Source organism: Cyanistes caeruleus, chromosome Z (genome assembly GCF_971803275.1).
Source record: "Cyanistes caeruleus chromosome Z, bCyaCae1.hap1.1, whole genome shotgun sequence".
Lineage (NCBI taxonomy): Eukaryota > Metazoa > Chordata > Aves > Passeriformes > Paridae > Cyanistes > Cyanistes caeruleus.
In genome coordinates, this window is record NC_141732.1 from 78,248,819 (window position 1) to 78,276,617 (window position 27,799).

A 27,799-nucleotide genomic window follows, 5' to 3' on the forward strand; every position below is an offset into this window, starting at 1 on the left:
AAAACCAAAAAAAAAAGAAAACACACACGAAAAAAAAAAAAAAAAAGAGGACAAAAAAATAAAAAGTAATAAATATCTGGGAGGAGGGCGTTTAAGAGGAGAGAAAAACAAATCAAAGCTGGTGCCAGGCTGAAACCATCAGCTGGTTGCCAGCACAGCAGGCTGAGAAGTTGTTGGTGGAAGCGCTCAGTGCCATGTTTGGGTTGCTTAAAAAATTACAGTGTCCCTCCCTTGTTATTCTGCCTCTGCTCTCCTCCCGGCCCCACAAGCAGGAGGAGGGATCGGCTGCCAAGCTCAGGCTGGTGTGTGCAGCGATGCCAAGGGATGCGGAGCGTGTCCTGCCCTGCCACGCGTGTGTGTGCGCGCAGCTCGGCGCTCCCCACTGCACGCATCCCACATCCCACATCCCACATCCCACATCCCTGGGATGCCAGGGCATCGGCAGCCACGGCACGACCCTTTCTGCCCATGCGGGAGGAGGAGGTGGGAGGGCCGGGGATGGAGGAGAAAGGGAGGCTGGAAGGTTGTAACGCTTGGCTGGAAAAATTTAGAGGAGTACAAAGGAGAGCGCGATGAAAAGGGGTGGCGGCGGAGCGGGGGAAGGAAGGAGGCTGTGAGCTGGCTGCCGGGGAAGGAGGTGGAAGGAGGATGATGTTTGCCGAGCGGCTCGGCTGGGAGCGGGGTGCCGCAGGCAGGGCTGGGGGTGCTGCGGGGAGGCTGACAGCCCCGGCAGCGAAACAGCGGGGCTTTATTTTCCTCCTTTCTTCCCTCCTCCCTCCACTGGGCGCTCGGAGGAGAAGGCAAGACAAAAAGCTGAACCCGTGCCAAGAAGGAGCTGCAGCGACTCGAAAATGGCACTCTGCGCCGCACTAATATTTCGAAGCTGGGCTGTGCTGGAGAGCAGGGAAACGTGTCAGGAATGAGAATGGCTGAGACCGTGGGGCCACTGGCCGGGCTCGGGAGTGTCCTCCCTCCTCCCTGCTTCCCCTTCGCCTTTTAAATGTGATCCTTTTCTCCTCCAGCTTCCCACCCCCACCCCCGCCCCACCTCCAGTGATATTTAGAAGCTCTGGGAAAGGAAGGGGACTTGGAGTGTAAAGGGGTTCATCCCCTCCTTCCCTCTCTGTGTCGGGGAGGGATTTTAATTTTTTTTATAATTTTTTCTTTCCCCTAAGGAGGAAAAGAAGACTCTCAGGGAGTTTTTTTGACTGTTTTCCTGTTGCCCTTCCCTTCCTAGTCGCTCTCCTCCTCCTCATTGTGCCCGCACGGCTGCTGCCGAGGCTCTGTATCTTGATGCAAGGTTACTTGTAGGACACAGGAGTCTCTGCTGCAAGGTGCAGCATCGCCTGCGCCGGTGTTTCCCCCCGTTTCTCATTTGCTGGGAGATGAGGCAACTTCCAAGCGGCTCCACAGCCCGGCTCAGCTCTGGGTTGGTGCAGTGGCGCTGTTTGGGCTGCAAAAGCCCCCTCCTGCAAAAACCTGTCTGGATAAAACAAACAAACAAACACACATGTAGGGCTGAAACTGCATCATTTTGCGATGTTGGTTAATTTGCAAGAAGCTGGAGTTTCCAAGGGCTGTGGTGATTTCCATCTGAGGGGGAAGATTTTATCCTGTGTTGATCCCTTTGTCATTCCATTCACAGGCAGGGATAAAACCAAACCAAACCAAACCAAACCAAACCAAACCAAACCAAACCAAACCAAACCAAACCAAACCACTTATTTTCTAACAGAATTTTGATTTATATATATATATATATGTTTAACATTTTAAAAATTATTACTTTGTAATATTTGTAAATATTACTTTGTAAAATTACTTTGTCGTGCAGTAAAGTGCAAAGATATTTCCCCCTCCTCTTTTCAGGAAGTTTTGGGTTGTCATTGCAGAAACTGGAGACTGGAGGAAGGTAAAAACCCAGTCTCTGGTTTTGAAAACAGGTCTAGATGCTGTCAGAGCAGCAGTTTTAGCCCTCACATAGTCAGCAGGTCAAGTTCAAGGAGACCTTTCTAAAGCACGGGCAGAGCCTCATTAGCTTGCTGCATCTCAGAAGCTTGTGGATTATTGGGTTGTTAGCTTGGCCCATTTTGTAGTCTCAGGCATGGGATGATCCCCATGACCTCTTTCTCACCTGAAAACCATGCCCTAGTACACATTCAAACCACTTCAAACCTCACCTTTGGTCTCAGACATGTAGACCTGGTTTGGGAGGACCTACCCCTGCCCAGGAAAGGCTTTTGGAAATGCTGTGATAAATAAGGGGGAGTTCAGGCAGACTTAAAGGTGTTGTCTAGCATGCTCCCCTCATCCTCTTCTTCTCACAGTTCCCTACAGATCAATAGTCCTTCCTCTATGGAGGATCAAATGTTCTGTCTCAAATTAACGCTGTTGGGAGTGGCACTCATTTCTGAGTTGATGCCAGCATATTTTGAATGGAGTAGGATGAAAAAAGCAGCTGATCCCTTGCTCTTCCTCACCTCTCAGCTGTGCTTTGTACTCTGTATTTGCTGCAGTTCAGCTTGGGCTGGTGCAGAGAAGGTGCTGCCATTTTTTCTTGCTCTTTTCCTTTGCTGCGACTGCAGGGAGTGCAGTGCTTGACCCAGGAAACCTTGGTTTCTTCACCGTGGAAGTATCAACAAGAGGGTTGCCCAAAGAACCTGGAGTGTGTTCTTGCACCTTCCACCCCATCCTACATGTTTTCTCTGAATAAAGGACATGCATAAAACACATTGGTTTTCTGTAAAGACATGTGCATGCTGTTTGGTTTTCAGCTGTCTCACTGAATGTCTTGAGTTGAGCTGTTTGAAACACCATTCCCCACCCAGGGCTCACACCATGCAGACCTTGCCTGAATTTCATAGAATCACAGAATCCTTAAATGGTTTGTGTTGGAATGAACCTTAAAGCTGATGCAGTTCCACCCCCTGCCATGGCAGGGACACCTCCCACTGCACCAGACTGCTCCAAGCCCTGTCCAGCCTTGGAACATTTCCATGGATGGGGCAGCCACAGCTGCTCTGGGCACCCTGTGCTGGGGCCTCTCCACCCAACAGCCAAGAATTCCTTCCCAATACCCAATCTATTCTTGCCCTCTGGCAGTGGGAAGCCATTCCCTGCATCTTGTCACTTCATATCCTTGTCCCAGGTTGTTCTCCAGCTCTCCTGGAGCCTTTTGAGGTATGGGCAAACGCTCAAGATCTCCATGGAATCCTCTCTCCTCCAGTCTTTCCTTATAGGTGAGATATTCTGGAATTTTCCAGATGTTCCAGAATTTGCCAGATTTTCCTGCTGACACTTATGGCTGCAGCTACACTTGTTCCTCTGGCCAGAACCTCCTCTTCTTAACCTGAGATCTCTGAGGATGGGAATCTCAGGGATCTGTGGGATCCTAACCTGCAAGAGAAAGTGGAGGTTAAAGCCTATCAACATGTCCAGAGGAGATCCTGGTTCTTGTCCTGACCCACCACACACTGTACAGACCACTGCTCAAGCTTTTAGACCTGTGGCCAGCTGGTGTTTACTACTGATTTAAACTTCTTCAGTTTTCAAATTCTTCAGTTGTCAAATAACAACTCCCAACAGATTTATAGAGAGGAGCCCAAAGACATGGACAGATATTAATGTGGAGTGACAGCATCCATGTGTCCACAGCAGCAAAATAGTTTTTTTTATTCAAGAAGAGGGACTGGGAGCAACAAATGAAGAGATCTTCAGAAACCTTGTTATTTCAGTAGGCAGACCTCTTTCATTTCTTGATATCTTGACCATAGGGGAGCTTGTAGAATGCGTTTTGTCCATCTTGGGGCAGAAATGGGGCTCTTTTTCTTTCCAAGTGATCAAGTCAGCCATCTGGGCAGCTCGGTCATGCTTCTGAAGGAGGGAAGGCTTTGACAAGGCAGCTGTAGGTTTTTTGTCTTCATATTTCCCTTTTTAAAAGCAATGTCATTGCATGTGTTCTCCAGAAACATGATGCCTAATGTGTCTCAAGTTGCTTCCTTCAAATCCTTTATCCTTTTTAGCACTTTATAATGAGAGACACTGTCTGCTTGGAGTTGCTATGAGGTGACTTGTGTCAGGAAGGGTTAATCTAAAGGGCTCTTCTGAGGCTGTCTTCCACTCCTCCCCACACTTTCCCCACTCCCAGTCTTATTTTTTGGACCTGTAACCTCACATTTCTGTAATCTAAATGTGCAAATGCTTTGCAGTCATGGTCCAGTAGCTGGGTTAATCTCAGACCCCTGGAGTGGCAGATGGCTGATTTGTTGCTGATTCCAGTTATAGAGAATTGTGTCACCTATTATCTTTGCACAGACTGATGCTTAAAAGGATGCCTTTGGCAAAATCAGTGAAAAGCAAAGAAAAGCAAAGCAAACACTCTCTGATCTGCATCACCACAGGTGAAAATGTGAAATATTTCACCTTTGTGTGAAGGGCTGGAGAGGTAGACAAAGAGGAAAGGAGGCGGGAGGGGAGGAAGGGGAGAGGAAGACCTCATTTTCATACCAGAAGTACCAAAGCACAATGCAGAGCAGGTTTGCTGTAGTCACGCTGTTGAATCACGAGCACTTACTCTGTTTTAAATGGTTTTGCAATGTTGTAATCCTTGGCTTCAGCTCCCTATTTTAACTCTTATCCAAACCAGGCGGGTTGGCTTCTTGGGACATCCTCCTGCCCTCTTCCCAGGCTGTTCCAGCACAGGTTGTCAGAGGAATCCACGGCATCACTCCCTGAGATCAGGGCTCATTGTGTGCCCCAGGGCTGCTGGGGAAAGCTGTGCTGGCTGTGTCATGCCAACATGCTTACAGGGGACACACCTGTGTCAGCTTGGGGGGGCCTTACAGACCACTGCAGACTGAGGGTGGGCCCCACCACTGGGTGCTCACAGCTGGTAAATGGTGGTGATGGTGGTGGTCATACTGAAACGTATAAGGAAATCAAAAGGGCAGAGCAAAAAAAACCCAAAAACTCAGGGTGTTTGTGACCATTTTCTACACACTCATCCCTACAATCAAAGTTTTCTTTTTTTGTTTTTTTCTCTTTGGTCTGGGAAACTCCACAGGGTCAGATGAAGAATTTGGGAAGAGAGTGTGGGTTCCCTGTGCAGAGTCCAGTGACGAAATCCGTGAACAAGGTAAGAACAAGGGGATATGGCTGTGGGGATTTTTGTTTTCTGCTTTTCCCTTTCCAAACACAATTTTACAACGCTGGACACAAAATTTAGGTATATGTATCACAGAAACTGAAAATCCAAGCACTAAGCAAATGAGTCTAAAATGTTAATTTGTGTTTCTTTTAATGCATTCCATTATGATGGTTTGGGTTTTAGAACAGTTTGTATCGTATCCAAATGATCTATGTGTGAATAATTGTTACCAACCTCCTGACACCAGGACCTAATTAGGAAGTAAGAGCCTTAAATAGGCCATTTGTGTAGTGAGCTTCCATATGTCTCCTTGCACAATTTATTTGCTCCACTCCATTGAGATATAATGAGAATGAAACTCTTAAAGCAGCTTTTGACTCTGAGGCTCTTCTCTTCATGTCCTATGCAGTTATAGCCCCTATTGAGATAAAATATCTGTTTCTCTGCTTTCGTAAAGAAAAAGCTACTTTCAGTCCAGATTGCCCAAACTTCTCTGTTTCCAAGTTTCCAATGAAAATGGAGTGAAAAAATGCCCTAAAAAACATGCAGACTAAGAAAAATGAAATGCCATCAAAGAAAGCAGAAAGGTCAGGACAGGATGATCTTAAGGGAATACAACCTATCCTGTCTACCTCAACCCTGCTGAAATCTGATGCTGCTGTATTTCACTTAATGTATAGATTCAAAGCAAGGATGTCTATGGATAGGACCAATTTGAAGAGATTTTTATTGGCTTTGTTTGGTTTACTTCCTGCTAGGATGTGAGGAAGGGGGAAAGGTTGATGCAAGGTGGATTGGGTTTTTTTCTTAGTTTTGCATGTTTATCTCAGTCTGAATCAACATCCTCCCTGGGACTCCTTGTTCATGTTTAAATGCATGTATGTTCTTCAAGCATACTTCCAGAACACATCCTTTATTTCCAAACACCTCTTGCATGCATGACTTCATCTTACACTTCATGTGTCCCACTTGATTCTTTTAGCCCCATCATTCTGGAGTCAGCCAAACTTAAATATATTATTAATTGTCATTTTCTATCAGGATAAACTTTAATAAATTCTTAAGGCTTGGGTTTGTTTTTTTTTTTTTTTCACCCCCAAAGCTGGATCTTGTTTAGTTTCCCAGTGAAAGACAACTCTACTTGCAATGATTTTGTTTACAATAATTCACTTGCATGTTCCCTTCCAGGAATTGTCATTGCCTTCCAGAAGGGAGGTTAGTGCTAGTCCCCTCGCAGTGATAATTATAATCAGACCTGTCAGCCTTCACACAGTCTACACTTATCACTTGCATTTAGAAGGATTTTTCCTGAAGCCTATTACCAGTTCTGCTTCTTAGGGAAAAATAGTCATGATTTTTTTTTTTTTTCCTCCTAATCTTTGATGGCTCTCAGCTTTGAAAGCATGGAGAGGAGCGAAATGACTGCCAGCTGCAGTTAAAGAAACTGCCTGTTGGTCCTGGTATAGCGCTCTGGGAAGCCAAAGAGTGGGTGGATAGTCTGGGAAATGCTGGAGGGGTTTAATTCGTTTGTGACAACACTTCAGGTGTGCTGGAAACACAGATCAGTTTCCCAGTGGTGTTGCTCACAGGATGTACCTCTGCAGACCCCCGAGGCTGCAGGTGGCAGCTGGCTCTTGGCAGTGGTGCCCTCTCCCCCTGCTCCTTTGGGCAGCAATCCCTGCCCATGGTGAGAGGCTTGGAAGCAGGATGGCCAGAGAAGTGCCTGGAGTTGCTGCTGGAGGCAATGACTGGAATCACAAGGACCAGTTGCCACCAGCTAGGCCAAGTCATGATATTGAGTAGGATGTGGTTCAGTATTTTATTCACTCCAGGATGCTTGAAAATTGTCCCCCCTGGTGTTATTCCTTAGGAACACATTGACCCATTTATTAGATTTCTCCCCACTTTCACTCCATTATTGCTATTGATGTGCCAATAACCACCCTTTCCTACCTTTCTAGTTTATACTAGCATGAAAACAAAAAGGTGAAAGTTTTACCATTTCATTAGACTAAATGAGTTATGTATCTTCAAGTCCTTCCTCTCTTACTACCATGCCTTTTGTAATTTACTCAGAGATCTGGGCTCCCTAGATTTTGGCACTGTCTGAGGGTGGTCAGTACTTTATAGCTTTTTTATCAAAGGAGATGGTGGAAGCCTTATGTTATGTGCAGTTTTATACTTACAGTGCACAGGGATATGATTTGCCTTTGTTTTATTTAAATTCACTGGGAGCTAGAGATTTATTTATCAGGTGCCATTCCCTGAAGGATGAATAATGCCATAAAGAGAAGACTTCATCTATTATACAAACAGATTTGAAGGCTTTGCTATTATGTTCCTCTGCCTGTTGAATGGAGTAAAAATGCCTTTGGCTGAACAGAGACAGAGTGATACTTAGCAGCAGCATCTTATGACCTTTTGATCAGCTGAGATCTCAAGCCATATTAGTGGACAGATTATGATGTGATGGAAAGAATGCCAGGAATAGCCTTTTCATCATGAGATCTTTTCTGTGAATATCCTTCTTGGGTGTATTCAGGTGGTTAATCACTGGGGCCAGGGCTATCATTTGGAAGCAGGGGAGTGAAAAGCTGGTATAGGCAATCCAAATACACTCAGTTTTGCCAAATGCAGCTGGATATTAGAGCTAATAGTTTCTTCCTAATATTCTCCTACCCTCCGGTTTCTATAAAGGCTGTGGGTGACCTTGTGATTTTTTCTGTCTCTAATAACCCCATTTTGGCAGAAAGAGCTACACAAAATGAACCTTGAGTCCTTGGACCGCAGGGGAGCTGCAGTCCCTGAATCAAAGGAATGCACATGGTGAATATGGATATCAGGCTGTGAAAGGAAACTCACATGAAAATGTCTCTGTCATTTTAGAGATAATAACAGTAGTGCTTAAATCTGTGTCAGTCCTTCCAAGGAAAAAAGAAATAATGTAGGTTTCAAAAAATGCACAGCCCTGATAGTATTTCTCATTTTACAGGGCCAAACAGAGAAAAGAACAACTTTTACTTTATCTTACCTGCCTGTGCAGAATTTCCCCTTAAACTTTGCTCTAGCTTTGGATTAGCCTCCTTTTCATGTTAATGGCCAAGACGAATCTGCAGCCTCCTTGAAAATCAAACATGAAAAATTGCTCATTCACTGCTGACTCTGCACATCAATAGCAGTCGTGCCAAAGCTTGACCCAGGTGCTGTGGCCACTTTTGGAAGGAAAAGGGGCAGACACATGGGTGTGGAGTGCCTGAGCATGATTATATGTCCAGGCAGCCCATGCTGGTTGTGGGCTAGGCAGCCTCATCCTGCACATTGTTAGCACAGGGGGTGTCTGAGTTGCATGCATTTTTATTTTTTTTTTTCCTCCTGAAGCCAAACAAACTGCTAATTTCAGTGTCAGGAAGAGGAAGGGCTGGCAGTGTGAGAATCCCAAACTGTCAGTGTAGTGGGGACGAGGACACACCAGGTGTGGAGAACAATAGCTACCACAGTCCTGTGGAAACTCTTTGAAAATAAGGAGGTTATGGAGGTGGGAGAAACGCACAGCAGGACACCGTCTCCTCTTATCTCCCCCCAGCCTCTTCAATCAGGTGCCTGCTGGGCTTCCCACTCCTCCTGCCTTTTGCACTAGATCACAGGATCATAAGGCATTAGATTCTGCTGGCATGAAGGAATCTGCCACGCTCCTGGCGTTATTGCTCCCTGAGTCAGGAAGGCACTGTGAAACATCGAGGTTGTGAGCCCACATGGTGCCTTTTAGCTGCTTCTTACAGGCCACAAAGGTGTCCAAACAGGAGCTGGGAGGTGGCACCAACTTGTGACACAGTTCTGCATCATCTTTTCCTTGGGAAAAGCAGGAAAAATGGCAAAAGGTGGATGGCAGCCCTGGTGCTGTCCACAAAGAAAGTGCCATTGCTGAAATACAGCCAGCTCACCAGGATAAGGAGTTCCCTCACAAGCTCTGTCTGCAAACCATGAGTATGTTGCTGCACAGGTGATTGTTAGAACTATCATGAGCTAAACCATTCAAAGGGGTGGGTTCCTCTGAACAGCTCCCATATCAGAGTAAGAGTTTCTGATGGCAGCTGTGAAACCTTTTCACTGGAAAGGCTTTGTGGTGTCTGTGTGGTGAAGGTGTAGGCATGAACTATTTCCTCTGCCTTCCTGCTCTACCTCGAGTCCCTGTGGGATGTAGGAGGGTGCCAAGATTTGGATGATGCAGTACCAAGATCTTCCCTCTTGGTCTGGGATTGCATTAGTCCTGCTCTGTCTTCTGCCAGATGGCCTTGCCTTGATAAAATCAACTCTTTTACTTTTTTTACTTTTACTCAAAGTAAAGAGCTTGCATTCAGCTTCTTGTAGCTGAGAGAAATCCATGAAAACAGACTTGCTCTGCCTTTTGCAGGTCAGGACGGAAAGTTGCTATGGGACATCTGATGGTATCCCAAATGTCATGGTTTAACCCCAGCACGCCCCTCATAGTCCCTCACTCACTCCCCCTTAGCAGGATCAGGGAGAGAATTGGAAGGGTAAAAGCTGGAAAACTCATGGGTTGGTATAAAGACAGTTTAATAGAGAAAATAAAAGCCTTGCACACAAGCAGAGGTAAAAAGGGAATTAATTCCCTGCTTGCCATGGGCAGGCAGGTGTTCAGTCACCTCCAGAGAGCCAGAACCCATCACATGTAACAGTGACTTGGGAAGACAAACACCATCACTCCAAACATCCCCCTCCCTCCTTCTTCCCCTTTACTTTATACACTGAGCATGATGTCCCATGGTCTGGAACGTCCCTTTGGTCACCTGGGGTCATCACCTGTCCTGGCTGTGTCTCCTCCCAGCCTCCCAATCACCCCCATCCCCTCCCCAGCCTGGCAGTGCAGGAAGCAGCAAAGGCTCTGGCTCTGTGCAAGCCCTGCTCAGCAAGAACAAAAACATCTCTGTGTTATCAACCAGCACAAACCCAAAACACAGCCCCACACCAGCCACTGGGAGGAAAATGAACCCTGCCCCAGACAAAACCAGCACACCAATGTGGCACAGTTAGAGCATATGGCAAATACTTGAGGTGGGATGCTTTTCTGGGGGTAAGCAATTTAAAGTAGCAAACTTTGAATATGCGGTATCAGACAGATGTGCAATGGGATAAGGAGGACAGTGATTTGCTTATGAAGTTCATCTCTCCACGCATAACATTTTTTTCACTTTAAACACACCACATCTGCTTCCTCGCAAAGATTCTTAGATTGCAGGCAGCAGGAAACATGCATCCTATTGAGTAAGAGTGATTTCATGAACCAGCAGAAGGATTATTGTCATAACCAAATTTGCAGCCATGCAATTCCCTTCTTCTGGCTGGAAAGAACTAATCTTGATCAGGAAAAGAAATATGTCATAGCAATAACTTAAGCAAGTTAAACAGTGTCTGGGAACATTCACGGGGATGTAACTGGGTATACTCATAGTACTAAACCAGTTCTTAGCACACTTTTGGTCCAACTAGCAAGCTCCTAAATCATCCTTAAGCATGGATCAGGGTTCATCCCTGCGAGCTGTTTGCATTTAGCTGCTGTACTAGGAAGGTTAAGACACGGCTGTGAGCAGAGGTACAAACCTCTCTGTGCCAGTTGGCCTCCAAGCCTGGGAATATTTCTGGGCACATTTAATTACTGCTGGCTGAAGAGGCTCAGGCCCAGCTGAGAAACTGGACTCCTTCACTCTAAACTCCATTTGTCAGCAGTGGGAGAGGGGAGCCACCACCTGAAGCTGATCCAGCCTCTCTTGATCCTGACCTGTCCAAATTGTAGACAGTTGCAAAGGCAGCTAAGCTTGCAGGGTTTAACATGCTGATAGCAGAGAAAAGGCTATATTATCCCCCAAAAGGCAATGTAGAGTACATTTCCTGTGTATTTACTAGTCACCTCCCCAGCCTCTTCAAGCTCATGAAAAAAGATTATTAAGCCATTGAGGTGCTCTTTCCTGCAACAGGGAATGTCACCCATTATTTTTATTTTTTTTTTTATCTCCCTTACCATGAGGGGCTTCCTTCTTCACTAAGTTTCAGCCATAAGATAGGTGTTTTATATAATTTGCTTTCAACATTTTAGTCCTTGATAGTTAAATGTACCCCTAGGAGACAACTGTAGATTGTATATAATAAAGAAACTCATGGAAGCATACTGCATTATGTATTTCAAATGCAAGTGAATCCTTCATTTGATATAGAAAATTTTATTTTGAATTCACCTTATCAAGATATATTTACACACATATATAGATATAGGTATCTATTTTTTCTCCCTGAGTTAAAAACCTCATTGAAAAGAAATATCTCTGGCTCAGCTCCTGCAGCCACAGTGTGATGTTTCATTATCTTTTTTTTCATTGAAATCTTCTCATGAACAGGGTGATCTGATTTAATACTTGTTTAAACATATCAAACAAAACACTTTCCCTTCAAGAATACCTCAAGTGTTTGGTCACAGTGGGGATGAAATTATTGATTGTATTTGGCACATATTTGGAAACATGACCTCAATCTGCAGGTTTCAGGGGGAAAAGGTACTTTCCCCAGGTATGGCAGTAAGTCAGATAAGTAAATTATACTTTTGACATGCTAAAGATGTTCCATTTTAGACAAAGGAATTGATATCCCAGTTGTGTCACTGAAACTCAGTGTCCTGTGTTGCTTGTTAACAGCTGCACATTTGTTGTTCCAGTGTCCCAGTTTGCTCTCAAGTATAAATGAACTGCTACATACCAAATAATCAATAGCTTTGCCAGCTCTGGAAATATAATATTGCTATTAATATTGATCCACACAACAGAAATCAAGGCATCAAACTTTGCAGGCAGTTCTTGCCAGCATCCTGCATTTTACCTGCAGAGTAACTGCTTGAAAATTGCTATTCCCCAGGGAATAATGTTTTATGCTCACCCTCGTTCCCTGTGTCATAATGAGCACAAATATAAACACAAGGGAATTAAGGCACACGTGGCCAGCAGATAGGGTGCACTGTAGATTTATTTCAGCCTTCTGTGGTTTCTGGGTGCAGCAAACCAGATGCAAAGAGCACCAGTGTAAACAATCTGCATCAACCCTAGTGTCCATCTCTAAGGGCACAGCAGACAGCTTGGCTGGCTAAAATAATCAGTGTCCTGGATCTTAGAACCCTTTCTAGTGCCTAAAGGGGCTCCAGGAGAGCTGCCCAGGGACTGGGGACAAGGCCTGCAGGGCCAGCACCCAGGCAATGGCTTGCCAGTGCCAGAGGGCAGGCCCAGCTGGGATATTGGCAAGGAATTGCTGGCTGGGAGGGTGGGCAGGCCCTGGCACAGGGTGCCCAGAGCAGCTGGGGCTGCCCCTGCATCCCTCTGGAAGTGGCCAAGGCCAGGCTGGATGGGACTCTGAGCACCCTGGGATAGTGAAAGTTGTCCCTACCCATGGCAGAGGGGCTGGATTAAAGGATCTTTAAGGTCCCTTTCAACTCAAACCATTCTGTGGTGCTATGGGAAAGGTGAGATTGTTTGTAGATGGGTGGCCTGAGGCCTCTGCCAGCCCTTTCCATGCACTGGGAGCACCATCAGTAGTGAAAGCTCATACAGTTTCCTTGAAGAGGTGATTTCAGATTCAAGTTCTCAGGTGGGGGAAGAAAAAAATGTCCTGCAACACTGAGTATTGCTGGCAGCATCAAGAGCATCTGTTCCTTGCTCTCCTGTCCCCTCTGAGCAGCCAGGTTGCCTTGGGAGGGAGAAAATGTAGTGCTCCCCATTCTCACATGTGTGTTCACACACACCTCTGTGAATTTGGTGGGTTTTGTCATATCTGTAATGATTTTGCAATGAAGCTGTGAATGGAAGTTTGGCAGACTGGTTTTACAATTGTCAGCCTTCCCAGAAGCAGCCCAGAATTTCATTAACTGACATATAGGCATGATTTCATATAAGCTCTGTTCAGATTTTACTAGATCCAGATAAATTAAATCAGTATTTTATCTATGTGCCACCAAAATTAGTTGTCACTGATCTCCTCATAAAGGAATACTGTAGTTCTGGTCCCTTATGTTTGAGCAGCAGCTGCACTAGATCATGCTCCCATTTTTTAATAAGTTCCTGTAGTTCAGTAAAAATGATGGGAAATAAGAAACCCGGATATGAGTAAAGCATAATCTTGGTGAGGATAAGTGGGTGAAGTAGAAAATTTGAGAGGGAATGGCCACACCATGATACTGTGTCTGGGTAAAGGTGCAGGACGTTGGTGGAAGTGTAAAAGCAGGAGCCTCAGGAAGCTGGAAGGAGTCCATGAGAAGCCCTGACAGGGTAAGGGAGGAAAAAAGAAATCTTTCCCTTCACATGACTTAGGAGTAGTGCATCAGAAGAAATTGTACCCTCTGCAATGCCTTGCTCCTCTCCTTGAGATGGTGGCCTGATCATGATTCAGTGTCACCATGACCTGCTGTGCTACCAGCTTAGTTCTCTCTCCTAGGTGACCTTTACCACATCCTCCCCTGGCTCCCAAGGAGCAAATTTATCAGCCTTATCCTTCATCAGAGAACTTCAGCTTATCTCCTGCATGAAAAGCCATTTAGCACCTGTGAGATGAAGCTCAAGACAACATCTTGAGAAGTCTATGTGAGGAATGAGATTTGTATTATCTCTTACTGGGAGCAATCAAGGTCAGGATTGAGGAGCAGTCACAGTTGCAGAGAAAATGAATGCAAGGTTCTTTATCTACTGGCAATTCCAAAGACCTGACTTCATATCAAAGATTACATTTGTGCACTCTTTCTGAGGCAAGAAACTAAAACTCAGACACTCAGTCAGGAGCAGGTATGACTTAGGGTTGCTTCTTTGGAAGAACATGGAGGTAGGGCCAAAGCTGCCATCAGCTGTAGCTGTGTAGTGTCAGCAAAGAGAGGTGGTGCCATGGTTGCAAGCTTTCAAAACATTTCTCCCCCCACCAGTATCACCTCCTCTCTATTCAGCCTCAGCAGTTTACTTCAGCTGTGACTGAAACCACAAGTTATGTCATTATATTTTTCGCTCCCATTGGATGGTGAATGTATGGCCATTTCTGCCCCTATCTCTTCTTTAAGATAAAATGCCCCAAAATGCCGTCCTTGAGGTTCAGAGGTCATTGGTGACTTTAAAATCCTCTCCAGCCACCTTGGATCAAACCCAAATGAAATAAAAATCCATGAGAGAGTCAAAGCGTCAAGACACCAAAAGAATATGTCCAAGGCAAGCAGCTTGCTGGTTTCAGAGTGTTTCAGGCAGCCATCTGCTCGTTTGAATTTGAGGATGTGATGCTTTTAGAAGTCAGAGAAAAAAACACACACTCAGACCCACAGTCTTCAGATATTTCACTTGATAACAGGATTCTCTTTTTTGTGCCTGTTTTCTTGCAGCCTCAAGAATGTCCTGTTTTGCAATCATACTGTCAGCAGGTGTCTGTAGTGCTGAAATACCAGGATGTGTAATTCTCCAACTAAAAAAAAGTAAAAATATTTCTGAAGCCTTGAAACATTTTCTATTCACTCCTCTTCATGAATGAGCAACAGAAAGGACTGTGTTACTAAAATGTGATAGTGGCTCATTTATTTACATGGTTAATGATTGTCCCTTTTTAGCTAAAAAGATACAGTTTTTATCATTCTACTCCTGTTTCAAGTCTGTGGTCTCAGCCTTGTCCTGTGTAACAAAGAAAATGATCCTTTTATGGATGGTGTTAACTGAGACACCAGTGACAAAACCACATTTAAGAGCTAAATTCCCCTTTTATTCTCAAAGGTGATCAGGATCAAAGCACCAAGAGTCCAAAGCTGAAGAGAGAAACTTGAACTCATGGTGTATCCTTCCTGTGAACAAATAAAGACATTATAGATTCCCTTGTGCCAGGGTGACCCTTTTAATCAGCAGTATGGCCACAGTTATGAAGATGATATTGTGGCAGTCCATAAAATCCCTGTCATGACGAGAGCATCATAAAGCAAATATATTATTGTTCTTGGCCCAAAGTGTGTGTGACAATAAAAGGTGAAGACAGGAGTTGAAAAACCCCACAGAGTCAGGCAGGAGTGGGAACTGGCTCTGCAGAGCCCATTGGTACAGCCAGCTGTGGCCAGCTGTTGCTGGGGCTGGGTGCATCTCACTGGGAGAGGTTTGCAACAGCACTGTGGGCAAGGCTGGTGTAATAAGAGCTTTTTCTTTGCAAGAGTGACAGGTTTGGGGAGGAGATGAAGGTGTAAGAGCAGAAGATGTTTACTCTCTTACTTGGCACTTGCTTAGGGGAAACATTCTTTCTCAATTTAAAAAAAAAAACAACCAAAAAAAACCCCAACAACCCAAAACTAAAATGAATGAGGTATTCATAAACTAATGAAAGCTTCATTTTCATCTGTTATAATGGACTTCATTAAATTCTGGACATTCACCACATCACAATGTTTATCTGCAAAAGCAGTATTTCCCCATGCCTGATGAAAAGGAACAGCAGGAGTACCTCAGCAAATTCAACCTACTTCTGGCATCTGGTGTCAGGATTTTAATGGCACACACATTACCTTGTTTCTGTTTTGTGCACCTTCATTTTGGTTTAGGTGGCAATACTTAGTTTTGATGCCATGCTTTTCACACATAAATTTCAGTGTCTTGGTGAGCAGATCATAATGTTACTCCTATTTCAGAAAAAATGAAAAAAAAACCACCAAAATTGAGTTATTCAGTTGTGGCCACAGAACAGAATAGACCTTTATTTTCTAAATCCCAGGAGTACATTGCATCTCCCACAGGAAGACTTACCCATGAGTAGAGTATGTCATGTGGGATGCAAACCAAAGGCTTGCACCAAACTTTGATGAAGAGAATGGACATGTCTCCTTTGGCTTCTTGTGGTGCTGGATTGCTCATCTCCAGACTCTTTTTCAGAGTCAAGGATTCTGAAGCAGTAACCAGAAGGGAAAATATTCAGCTTGGTAGATAAAGAAAATAACATGAGGCTGCCTGCGTTTTCCCTCCATTTTTGTCACTGGACATTGTCAGTCAGCCCTTTCTAGTGGGATTTTCTGTAAGTCCTGTTTGTCATACAGGAGCAGAGAGCTGAACTTCTCATGTTTCATGTTTGCTTCCTTCTGGTCTCAAATTTGCTTTGAAGGCAGCTTGGGTACAGTCTTCTTCTGAGGCTCTGTAGCACTCACCAGGTCCTGTGCCGGACCTGCAACAGCAAGAGCAGCAGAGTCATGAGGACAGAACTGGAAGTCCCTGCAAAATCTAACTGTGACTCTAGGTCACACATAATTAGCCATTTTTTGCAGGGGGGAAAAGCATTTGCTTTTTTAAAATGGTCCAGTTTTTCAACTCTGTGCTTCTGGGGAGCTCCTGAAAGTCCTGGGCACAGATTTAATCCTGAAGCCATCCCTCTGGGTTCTGAGTTGGGAACCCATGGCACTTTCAAGTTGTTTTGCTCTATTACAGGTGGCCTTACTGAAGGTTTTGAGGAGCCACACTTTGTTGCCAAAGGGCCACTGTGCCCCTTCAAACACTCTGGCTTGTTCTTTGCTATCACATGCTATGTCCTTTTGATGCAAAAGTTCTTTTCTTTTCAAGAAAAATGGGAAGATTGATGTGAAGCAGCTCCAAAAATCTCTGGGAGCCGTGCTGCCAAATGTCCTCTCCCTTTGGCACTGGGAGTCCCCCAGCATGGCGCTGTTTTTGATTTATAATGAGAGGAGATGTGACAAATGAACTTCTCTGGCCCCCTTCCTCCTTGGGAAAGAGCTGTGAACTTAAATAGGTTATATCCTAGTGAAATCAGCTGGTGAACGAATCAGTCAAGTGAGTTCAGAAATATTCCCTTTGCTTCCAGGGAGAGCTCAGAAATGACTCCCTGGTAGCTGAGGAGCCATCCCTCCACACGGCTGCAGAGCCACTGCCATCATGGCATTTCCCACAAAGCCTGGACTCAACACACTCAGAGATAAAAGGAGGGAAGTGGACAATGACATCCTCCCTCCACAGCCTTGTCCACCCTACAGACACATTTTCTAGCCAAGAAAAGGGCCTGTTATTCCTAGACTTGGTTGTCCACTAAAGGGCAGATCAATCTAGGCCACGGTTAGGCCTTGGGAGTGGAGGAATCTGTGACTCAGCACCAGGCCAAGCTGATTCTTCCTCATGAAAGTTTAAAAAAGCACCATTCCCCAGTTTCACATACTTTGAGATCCTGGCTGCTGCCTACAGGTTAATGATTTTGTGAGGCTTCTGTAAAACACTGGGAAAAATTAGGATGCCTCTGGCTGAAATTTCCCTGTCCATGCAGGCCTGAGCTGCAGGGAAGAGTTGGTTTGCTTGACAGTGGTTCATAGGATGAGGACAGCTTGGCAAGAGATCTAGCAGGTTGAGGGAGAAGAGCTTTCTGAGCACAGACACTCAGCCATTATTAACATTTTACTGCCATCCTTGGCACTGTTCAAGGCCAGGGTGGGTGGTGCTCTGACCAGCCTGATCCAGTGGAAGGTGCCCCTGCCCGTGACAGAAGGGTAGAAATGAGATGGTCTTGAAGGTCCCTTCCAACCAAAACCATGCTGTGATTCCATGAAATGGTGTGATCAGTAGGCCAGAGGGAGCTCACAGGAGCATTTCTATGTGGCAGAGAAAGCAAGTTCACCTATTTTATCACTAAAGCACCAAACCCACCCTTTGCTGGCATCAACTCATGCAGCCTTTACCCCTGCATTTAACTCACAGTATCTTAGGTGCTACAGAGCACCTAAGACGATTTGGCAGAGCCAGAGCTAAACTTGAAAAGAACTGGGGTAACAGAGAGATTGAAATTATTTAGGTGAAACACATTCTTTTCCATGCTTCCCTTACCTTGCTTGGTTTGTGCAAAACTTAATTCCCTGTCTCACAGCTGACAGACAGAGCTAGAGAGGCACATACAAAAGTTTCTGTCTGCAGATACAGGCCTGATACACTCCAGAAGGACAAAAAGAGCAATCATCTAGATGTGAACTGAGCCAATTAAATGTCTGAGCAGTGTTTCGAAAGTGAACATGGGCAGCATCAGAAATTTTCCATCAGCTGTAATAATGCCAATTACTTTGCCAGTTGCTGATTCCACTGTGATTTGTTTAGTGCAGTCATGCTTTATCTTCTTGCCTGGGCTGATACACTTTGTTTATGCTGACTGTTCATTTGCAGAGTTTTTCTCTCTTTTTTTCCCCTGGTGTTTTCTCTTTTCCTTGGGCCCATCTCACAGAACAGAATAATCCTCTTCCCTCTGTCCCTGCATGGCACAGAGTATCCTAAAATGGTGACAAGTTTCTCAGGAGCAAGAGATGCTGGTGTTGTTCCCAACAATTTTGTAGATGCACAGATCATCCTCTTCTTCTCCTTCTGGCAATGAGTTTGGAAAGCAAAACACCCTCCAGAGAAGCCAAGGAGCTTCTCAAGGAGTGAGCTGTTGGGATGGGATGGTGATGGTGGTGATGATACCCTCAGGGGTAGAAAGAGGGACCTTGTGCCTCTCCTTGTGACAAAGACACAGAGTGACATGTGCACACTCACAGTGAGTCTCCCTGGAAAGTCAGGTGGAGTTTTTTGTCAGTGTTCACTTTCAAGTCCATGGAAATTACTGGGTGTCCCCAGAGGACTTTGCACAAGAGCTGTGATTCTTGCTAATTGGGGAAGAGAGTTAATCATGGGCATTACAGGAATGCATCTGCCTGACTGGCAACTGAAAATAAAGTGCTTCAATATCTTCCAGGGATTTTAAAAGCTGTTTTAATTCCCTTTTCAGTCAGGTCCAGGCTGGGGAGGGTGGGATGATATTTCCTCTTTTCTCCTTCAAGAAATTCCAGGAGGTGGCTTGACCTCCAAGGTGAGTAATGTCTTTACCTCCTTTTCACCTTCCCACAGCAGCTATTGCCATCTCCAGAGCCCTACTGGTGGTGCATTTTGCACATACCAGCCTTGCAGCCATCTTTCCTGAACCTGCCCTGAGCACCATGAGCACATTTTCACAAGGATCCAGCAGGACTTTTTTCTATCCATCCCTGGGGCAAGCCAAGGAGTCCCTAGAAATATGATCTGCCAAATGAAGTATCAGCTAGAGATGCAGCTATCAGCTCTATTCATACCCTGCTATCAGTTTCAGCTTTGCAGCTGACTAATATATGTGACACACTTTGCTGCTCACAGCCCTCCTTGTCACCAGGAATTGTAAAAGATCCCCTGGACGTGTCACAGTTCATATCATCCACAAAGAGACACAAAACAGACAAGCTGCTGGCTCGTGTCAGAGAAATGTGGCAAAGGGAGTTTGCAGGGGAAATGTTTAGTAACCCTAAACTGAGAAAATTAAGGTAGACTTTGGCTCTAGGGGACAAACACACTGGGATGTGGTTCCTTTTTCCAGCAGTGTCACTGTGATGGACCTCATGACCAGTTGTCTGGCCATTTACAAAAACTGCAGTCAACAAAAACAGCAAAATGTGAGTGAGGCCGAAGTCTCCCCTTACACAGTCCAGAATTAAAATTTCTTGTGCACTCTGCATTCGCAGCAGCACGGCTGCCATGGACTCCAGCTGCAAGGCTTGCTTTCTTTGTGGGAAACTGAGACACAATGAAAAATAACTTTTCCAAGTCACAAACCTAGTTTAAGAAAGAGTTTAAAATACATGACAGCACCTCCTACCTCCTCTCTCACCTGCAGGAGCGTCTTGCATTCAAAGATAGTTTCTGTGTGAATGTTTGTGGAGCAGCACATGACACAATAGTCACCAAGTCCTTACCATGTCCAGTTCAACAATCATACAAGAGAATGATGGTTGGAAAAAACCTTCAAGCTCATCAAGTCCAACCTTTGGTTGAATACCACCATGTCAGCTAAACCATGGTCCCACTGCCAGTCATTTCTTGACCTCCAGGGATGGTGACTCCATCACCTCCCTGGGTAGCCCCTTCCAAAGTTTAGCAACACTTTCTGTTGAGAAATTTTTCCTGATATCCAGCCTGGACCTCCCCTGGTGCAGTTTGAGGCCATTTCCTCTTGTCCTACAGCTGCCTGAGACAAGAAACCAGCCTCCACCTGGCTACAACCTCCTTCCAGGTAATTTTTAGATCTCAAGAAGATCTAAAAAAATCAGATAATCTTTCACATTTTGAAAGTACCCAAATATTTTCTTCTTCAGAATATAGACAAATCAAGTTCACTAAAGACTGAAAAGCCGCTAACCTTTCTCTTTATTTTTCCCAGTCCTCTGTATTCTTACAGAATACTGTTGTAGGGTCATGACATACTTATTGTGTATGTGTTGCAATATAATAACTCAGTGAAGGGATTATAAAACTAGAGGCTGCTCTGTTGGTATGGCTGGTTGGTGTTTATTTTAGGGAAGGATCTATTATCTCACTGTGTTGGAGAGCTGCCCTCAGACCACCAACAATTCCTACCCTTCATTTGAGGTCAAAGGCAGGGCTCTCTCCTGGTGTTTAATCTGACTTTTTTATGGGATCATCTCCTGGGTTTTAGCAATATTTAGTGAAAGAAATAAAGCCAAATTTGTCATCAGCCTCATTAGGGAAACTTCACTGTTGAGTTATTAAATAAAATCCGGTGGGGTCCCACTGGATATGTTTTCTATCACAGTACAGGGTATTTAATGCCACCCTTATGGCGAGTACATCAGATTTTGGTTATGTTAAGCCCTTGGAGACTTTGGAGTGATTTCTTCTTAGGCCCAAACCAGCAGAATATAATTTTGCTCAAAAAGAAAGGGAGAATAACAGCTGATATGACAGGAGAGAGCACAAGGTAGAGAACAGGTTGCAAGAAGATGTGCTGTCTAAATCCAGCTAAAGTCTCATTGACACGTCTGCATGTGTATATCCCTGTCCATAAAATGGGAAGATTAGTAATTCTCTATCTTGCAGAGAGCTAAGAAGCTAAATTAATTACTGTTTGTGGAGCTAATTGAGATTCCCATATGAGTACTGTTTGGAACATTTTAATTCTTATTATTATTATTTCCATTGAGGTTTGCCTCCATGTAATTAGTTTGCTGTATCTGCAAACAGGTATGTTCTCTCGAGCTCTTTGGGGGCATTCCTCATGGGCCTGGCCCAAGCTGTGTGGCATGAGGAAGCACTGGCAATCAAGGCTGAGCTGTCTTCAAGCTCTTCTACCTCACCCCAAACCTGTGGCTTCCTCCTTGTATGGCTGTGCTCTTTAGAAAGTCACAGTTCCTCAAGAAACAGCTTAAGGAGACTAGCCTGACTACAAATTTATGCACCATTATAAATTACTATGGTAAATTATACTTGTGTGTGTGTGTGCAGTGGAATCAAGCCTGGAAGTGGTTTATGTCCATTCCAGGGAGGAAAAACACTTTCCAACAGCATTAAATCACGTCTAGGTTTGGCCATCAGTTTCTTTCAGGATGAAAAATAAATAAATTCTCACACAATGTGTACCAGTCACCTATTGTTTTAGTTTACATTCACAAGTGCTGTTCACTTCAGTAATTCTGAGTTAGCTCAATATTTTCAGAAAAGTCAATAAAAGCTGCAGTTGCCATCACTGAGGATTCACTTGTCAAACACCTCTGCTACTTAAAAGTAGCACAAGAATAGTAGAAGAAAAAGACATACTAAAATGGTGCCAGATTTAAAACACAACAACCCCTTAAGATTATGTAAGAGCTATAGGAAGTATGTTGTTTTATTTATGAATGTGGAACTTTGTCTATTCATTATTTCGTGTGTCTGGGCCGGTGTGTTTTCCTTTTCCTTTCCTTTCATAAATAAGCAATAATTGACATTGAGACACACAAAGGAGTGAGTTTTAAGGATCTTGAAACACAAGGAGCAGTTTTACCAGAGGTTTCATCTGAGAGAAGCTAAGTCAGTATGAGCTGGAAAGCTTGGGGATGTAGACAAAAATAATCAAGTCAACATGTCAAAAAAGGCTGTTCAACTTAGACTGGAGCTGTGCTTGTTTACCTTTCTTGTGCATAAAGCTTAGAGGAGACAGTCTCCGTGCTGGGAAAATGGTTTTAAGCCAGCTGAAGTACTTTGTGGTGTTACATCTCTTTTACAATGGGAACATAGAGGCACAGGCATTTCTATTTACTTACCAAGTCAGTGAAACCCTCAGTCTGATACTCTGTCCAATATAATCAATTTTAGTGTTGTGATTTTTGTGTTCCTGTAATCCTGGGGCAGTCCTTCAAAATCCGTATTTGCCAAGGCAAATATATTTGGCCTAAAGGGAACTGGGAGATTCCTTTATTTTTAAATCCCTGAATGAATAACAGGCTATGCTCCATTTTTAAGGATGTGTTCATGGACTCTGAGACACCTGAATGTTTTCAGAGATCTTCCACTACCTCTGAAAAACCGAAATAATCATTGCCATTGGTGTCTCCTTTGGCAGGAAACCTGTGGTTAGAGGGAGAGAGTTTATATAATAATTAGTTGTTTAATCTTCTCTGTGTCCAGCCTGAACTTGCAAATAATAGAAACACAGCCAAGGTGCTTTTGCTGAGTGTTTCACTGTCTTTCCCCATATTATCTAATACAACACTGGAAAGAAGTGAAATTTTAGACCTCCATTTGCAGGATTCCCCAGTGTTGCTATCAGCAACCTCCAAAAGGATCCATTCAGTTGGTCCTTTGATGTGCAATTAAACCCAGGAAGAAATAGCTTTGTGTAATGTATAAATAGAAGAGAGGAGAGATAAGGGTGGTGTTGAAGTTGCTGTCTGACAGCTTGGCATCCAAACCTTAAAGGTGAATGCCACTACCACTGCTTAAGAAAAATGTCTGCTCCTTCTCAAATTCCAGCCCCCTGAAACTTAGAACTTTATTTACCTTGTAGCTACTTTGGTCAGTTGGAAAGAAGAAGAAAACAAAATAAACACACCAAAAAAACCCCACAAAAAAAATCTTTCCAAAAAATCCAAAGCCAACATAAGGTCTTTGAGGCCAGCTTAATTTTTCTTATTAGCAAAAGTAAATTTTTTGTTAAAAATAAATGCCTACTTTCAAGGACAGTTTGTTCATTAGATGTTTTTTCTCTTTATGTCCATAAAAACAACATTTTTGCAGGAAGACCTTAAGTTTACCCATTCTAATTGATGAATAATTGGCATTTGAAATACAGACCTCCTGCATGCTGCAAAAGTTGTGAGTACATAGGCTGGTCTTGAAGGGATAAGGCATCCAGGCACATTTTGATTAAACTGACAAAAGGATGAGAAAATCCAGGTGGAAGCAAGAGAATCTGAATGAACTCCAGCAAGAAATTCAATTTCACCTTCCAAAAGAACCAAAAATAGCTGCTGCCAATGAATAAAGAAAGCCATTCAAATTCAGGACAGCGAGGAAGAGTATATGGAGAAAACAAGGATGGCAAGGGAAATGATTATTATCCAACCATTACCTGTCTGAACCATCTAGTCTCAGATGGATTTCCAGGTTGGAAGTATCTCTGTCTTGCTGGTCTCATACAAGCCAAGTGAGGATCTTTTGAGGATCTCTTTGAGGATCCTGGTGGCCATCTGCTGCATGACTTCCAGATGGTTGTTCTTCATCCTGCTGAACTGCTAAAAAATGTTTGGAAACTCAAAGCATCCTCCCTGATAATGTCAAAACAAAATCATAGAATAGTCTGTTCTAAAAAGGCCTACTCTCTTGTTTTTGTTTTGTTTTGTTTCATTTTGTTATCTTGGGCTTTTTTGAGTAAATTATTTTTTTGCAATGATTTTTCTAAGGAGATTTTGCTGTGCGTGGTTTTGTGGCTGCCAGAGAAAAAACGTCTGACAACAACTGCTTGTTTAGTTTTGTCAAACGTAGATAAAAAAGTAGGTGTCACCTTTGCAACAATAACTTGAGAGGAGGAGGCTGTGACAGAGAATGGTGTGAGTCAGGGCTTGGGGCAGAGATCATTTCTAGATGTATATGCAAAGCAGTAATAAATGAGCTACAGTTTAGTATGGAGAGAGCAGCAGATCTTCCAGCTGCTCCATTAGGACTTCAGGCCAGGGTATTTAATGATGCCCTGGCCTCCTCCTTTAAGCAGATTATCACAGTGACACACTGACTGCTGTGCCCTGCCAGCCCCCTTGGGCTTTGCTCCTGCTCCTCTGCTCATGGTGACTCTGCTGTCCACAAAGAGAGGAGGCTGGGGCTGAGAGGAGGTTTTGCTGTGGGCCAGGGGTATCCCTGGACTTTCCATGAGATAAATAATAAACAGCAACAACAAAAGAAGCGTTTATGAGAATTTTTAGATTTATTATTAAGAGTATTATTATTACTTAGCAACCTTCTCAGCCTGTCTTTGCTGGGTGCAGCTCTTTGAGAAAAAAAAAAAATATTCCCCTTGCTGCAGAAAAGCCTTGGTCCATGCTGCTGGAGGTGAGTCATCTCCCCAGGGCTATCTCTCCAGAGTGTTTATTTTGTCCCACCACAAGATCACTGGTTCCCTGTTGTAGTGAATTTCACTTTTTTCTGCATTTTGAGAGGGGAAAATAGTCCTTACAGGGCTTTGAAGTGCATGTAAGTGTTGGGGTCATGGATAATAATACAACTGTAACAAGGACAAAGGCAGTGAGAGTGCTAGAAAGGCATGGGTATATGCTTTCCTAGTGAGAACTGGTGATTTTTATCTAGGTTTTTTGTATTCTTACCACTAAATCTGTGAAAAAAATAAAATAGAAAAGAGAGTTTTTTAAAATAAATGGTCCCACGATAGCACTAAATTCATCCAACAATTTTGGCTCCAAAATTAGAGTGGAATTCTGAAAAAAAAATAAAAAAATAAATAAGTTTTCTTATTGAAAGGCATACATTGAGACAGATGGAGAGGAAAAGAAGGATGAAAGAGAGGAAATATCAGTGAGAAGATAAAAAGAATTGGACTTTTTTTTTTTTTTTTTTTTTTTTCTCCCAGAACATGAGGAAACACACTTCCTGAAGTATTTTCTGTAGATTTCACCCCCACAAAAATATACTGTTCCTTCAGTTCTTTCCCTAGATTCTGTCATTAGATCCAGTCTGGAATTGCTGTGACCTGGAACAAGTGACAACTTCTGTGTGAGTTGGCTCACCCTTCTGCAGACCTGGGGGTTTAATGGCTTTCGTTCATTAAACCTGCCCAGCTCCTCTCCAAGCTGGAGGTGAGAGTGCCACTACGTACATGCCACGTCTGGATAGAAGCTGTCAGTCCTGTCTGCTCTAATGAGACTTTTCTCCTAAAGAGGACATCAGTGTGTAACCCATCTGCTACTGTCATGTACACACAGCTTGCCATGTATGCTGAAAAATATTCCTGGACGTGAGTTCCTTCACTCAGCTCTTTTTGTCAGCAGTCCTCTGAAGATAGCAGAGCTGTGTTCCCCTAATGAAAGTTGATGGTGAAATAACTCAAGGATTTTGGAAAATAGAAGACAGTTTATTTGCATCAATGACAGGTGTCCAATTCATGCTCCTGCCTATTACATGATGCTCCAGCCAGGCAAGCAGGGAAGTCATTGCCCCCACAGAAGGAGCAAGATGAGATGGGCTGTTTGGGTATGAAATAGGTGCTGGAGTCTATCACAGCAATGGAAAGCAGCAGTCATACATCACAGTATGACATAATTTTTCATCATCCTCTGCCAGCTGAGCTGTGATTAACGTGTTAGCAGGTTTGTCAATTGTCAGATCATAAAACTGATCATTGGAGCTGCACTAAAATGTGCAAGCCTTTGAAAACAGGCCAGGCTTTCAGGCTGATCCAGCACTGAATTTGCCTGCAAGTTTCAGTTCCTTCAGATGGAAGGGAGATGAAGCAACACCCTTGTTCCCCACATGCCCTTACTGTGTCCATGCTGCGTCCACATTAACATCAAGGTGTCCTGTGTGCTCCTCTTCATCCAGACACCCTTCAGCTGAGGCCTCTGATGGCATCTTATCTCAACAAGGACAGAGATAGATGCACTTTGGGCTGTTCAGGTTTCCCAACCCGTTTCTCAGTGTTGTTACTTTAGCACAAAGCACAATGACAGCGGCTATGTGTAATGGGATTAGATAACTAATCACTGACAAAACAATGGTTACTTGAACTAACAAGCATGACAAAAAGAAAGAGAGCTGAGGAGTGTGACCTAGAATGGGAGAGGAGTGAATAACAGATGCCTTTGCACAGCATTTTGCTGCTGCTTGTAGTGAAAGAACACTCAGACATTTGGAGAGTGAGCCAAGACTTGCTCTGGTCAATGGAGCCCCAAGGTGTTTGATTTACAAACAGCTAAAAATGCTGCAAAACTTTGAAAGAGTATTTACAGCCTTTTTTTCACCCTGCCTGCTTGCTGGCACATATGGAATTACGAGGGAATGGTTTGGGTTGTTACTGTGGTTTTACTCTTTTACAGTTGTTCCATGCACCATTTTTTCCCCATTTTACGGGTCCCTAAAGATCCACAGGCCACCCCTTGAGAACCAACAGCCTGGAAAGACAAGGTGGAAAATTTGTGCTTCGGAGTACATTCATTAGAGTTCCCCAGTTCTGCAGGAAAGCCAGGAAGAGAAAAATCACAGACTTTGGGTTCATTGCAATAAGAGCTGTCTTGCTGTGACAACGAAGGCTTTTCTTGAAACAAAAGTAGACAAGTCTGAAGCTGTTGTGCAGTGAGTTTGCTGTGCTCACAGGGCAGAGGGTCCCATGCTGCAAATGCACCCAGTGCCCTTCAAGGCAGAGACTGTGCAGCCAACAAGCTCAGTCCAACCCTCCCAACCAGTCCTACAGACGTGTCCATCATTCCCAGTATCCCCCCAGGGAATGGGAGGCAACAAGGTGCAAGGATGCAGCATTAGCAAGGACACCCTTCCCCTGGCTTTTTCTTTTTTGTTTTCCAGAAGAACAAATACATTGAAGGGAACAAACCTGTTGTTAAAACCATCCTGCTTGGCACCGACCATCTATTGCTTCTGGCAAAGCTTGGTTCTCTGCACACTTTTGTGTCTACTGTGCCATGTTATCCCTGCATTTTCCATGAAAAAGTCGATCCTTGAGCCACTGAGGCAAGGTGTTTTTGGTGAGGCTGTGTTACATGGTGACCACACAGCTGAGGAATGCAGGTATTTGGGACTCCTCTGGAAAGACCCTGCTGAAAGATCTCCAGGGTGTACTGTACTAAGCAAAAGCCTACCACCCCCAGGGTTTGGAAGAGAGCAAATTCCTTCCAGGATTATAGGATTAAGAAGTTGAAAAGTGATTCAAATTCTTCATTAAACAGGAAAAAAAAAAAAAAAATAAAAAGAGAGAGAGACATGAGGGGAAGCTCTTCAATGCATGCATCACTCGACGTGTTTTCCTTGTAATTAAAGGAAGTTATTGAAAAATATTTGAGGGGATTAAATGCTCAGAGTATATGTGCCGATCAAATAACACAAGAGTCTGCATTCTTCTGAGTAATCAATGGAGTGACTTCAATGGGGAGGTTCAAAAGAGCACAGTTATTGTTAAAGTGCCATTGTTGTAGTATTCACCATACTGTATGGCAGATGGACAGGCCCAAGGGTTTCCCAGCAGGGAAACCTTGCTATAGTTGAAAAAAGCAAGAGTCTAGAACTCATATGTGGGTATTTCCACAGCTGTTAAAATTTCAGGC

The 27,799-nt window shown here is 43.9% G+C and overlaps 1 protein-coding gene and 1 long non-coding RNA gene across 7 annotated transcripts in view; one reads left to right on the forward strand and one right to left on the reverse strand.

Annotated features, from left to right (window-relative positions):
* The window catches only part of SETBP1 (SET binding protein 1), a 268,911-nt gene that overhangs the window by 118,381 nt on the left and 122,731 nt on the right, over positions 1–27,799 (forward strand). For all 5 annotated transcript variants that reach the window (XM_086867067.1, XM_086867068.1, XM_023944060.2 and 2 more), the window contains one exon: positions 5,062–5,133. In XM_086867067.1, the coding sequence (XP_086723193.1) occupies positions 5,062–5,133 (72 nt within the window). The remainder of the gene's footprint in view (positions 1–5,061; positions 5,134–27,799) is intronic.
* On the reverse strand, positions 1,106–27,441 carry LOC111941072 (uncharacterized). Of its 2 annotated transcripts, XR_015280116.1 has the most exons (4): positions 17,359–27,441; positions 15,948–16,359; positions 15,710–15,823; positions 1,106–1,482 (listed from the first exon to the last, which is right to left on the reverse strand). It is a non-coding gene; the product is annotated as an uncharacterized LOC111941072 (long non-coding RNA). The 2 variants fall into 2 exon arrangements; XR_002869833.2 differs by lacking the exon at positions 1,106–1,482 and having other exon boundaries at positions 11,366–15,823.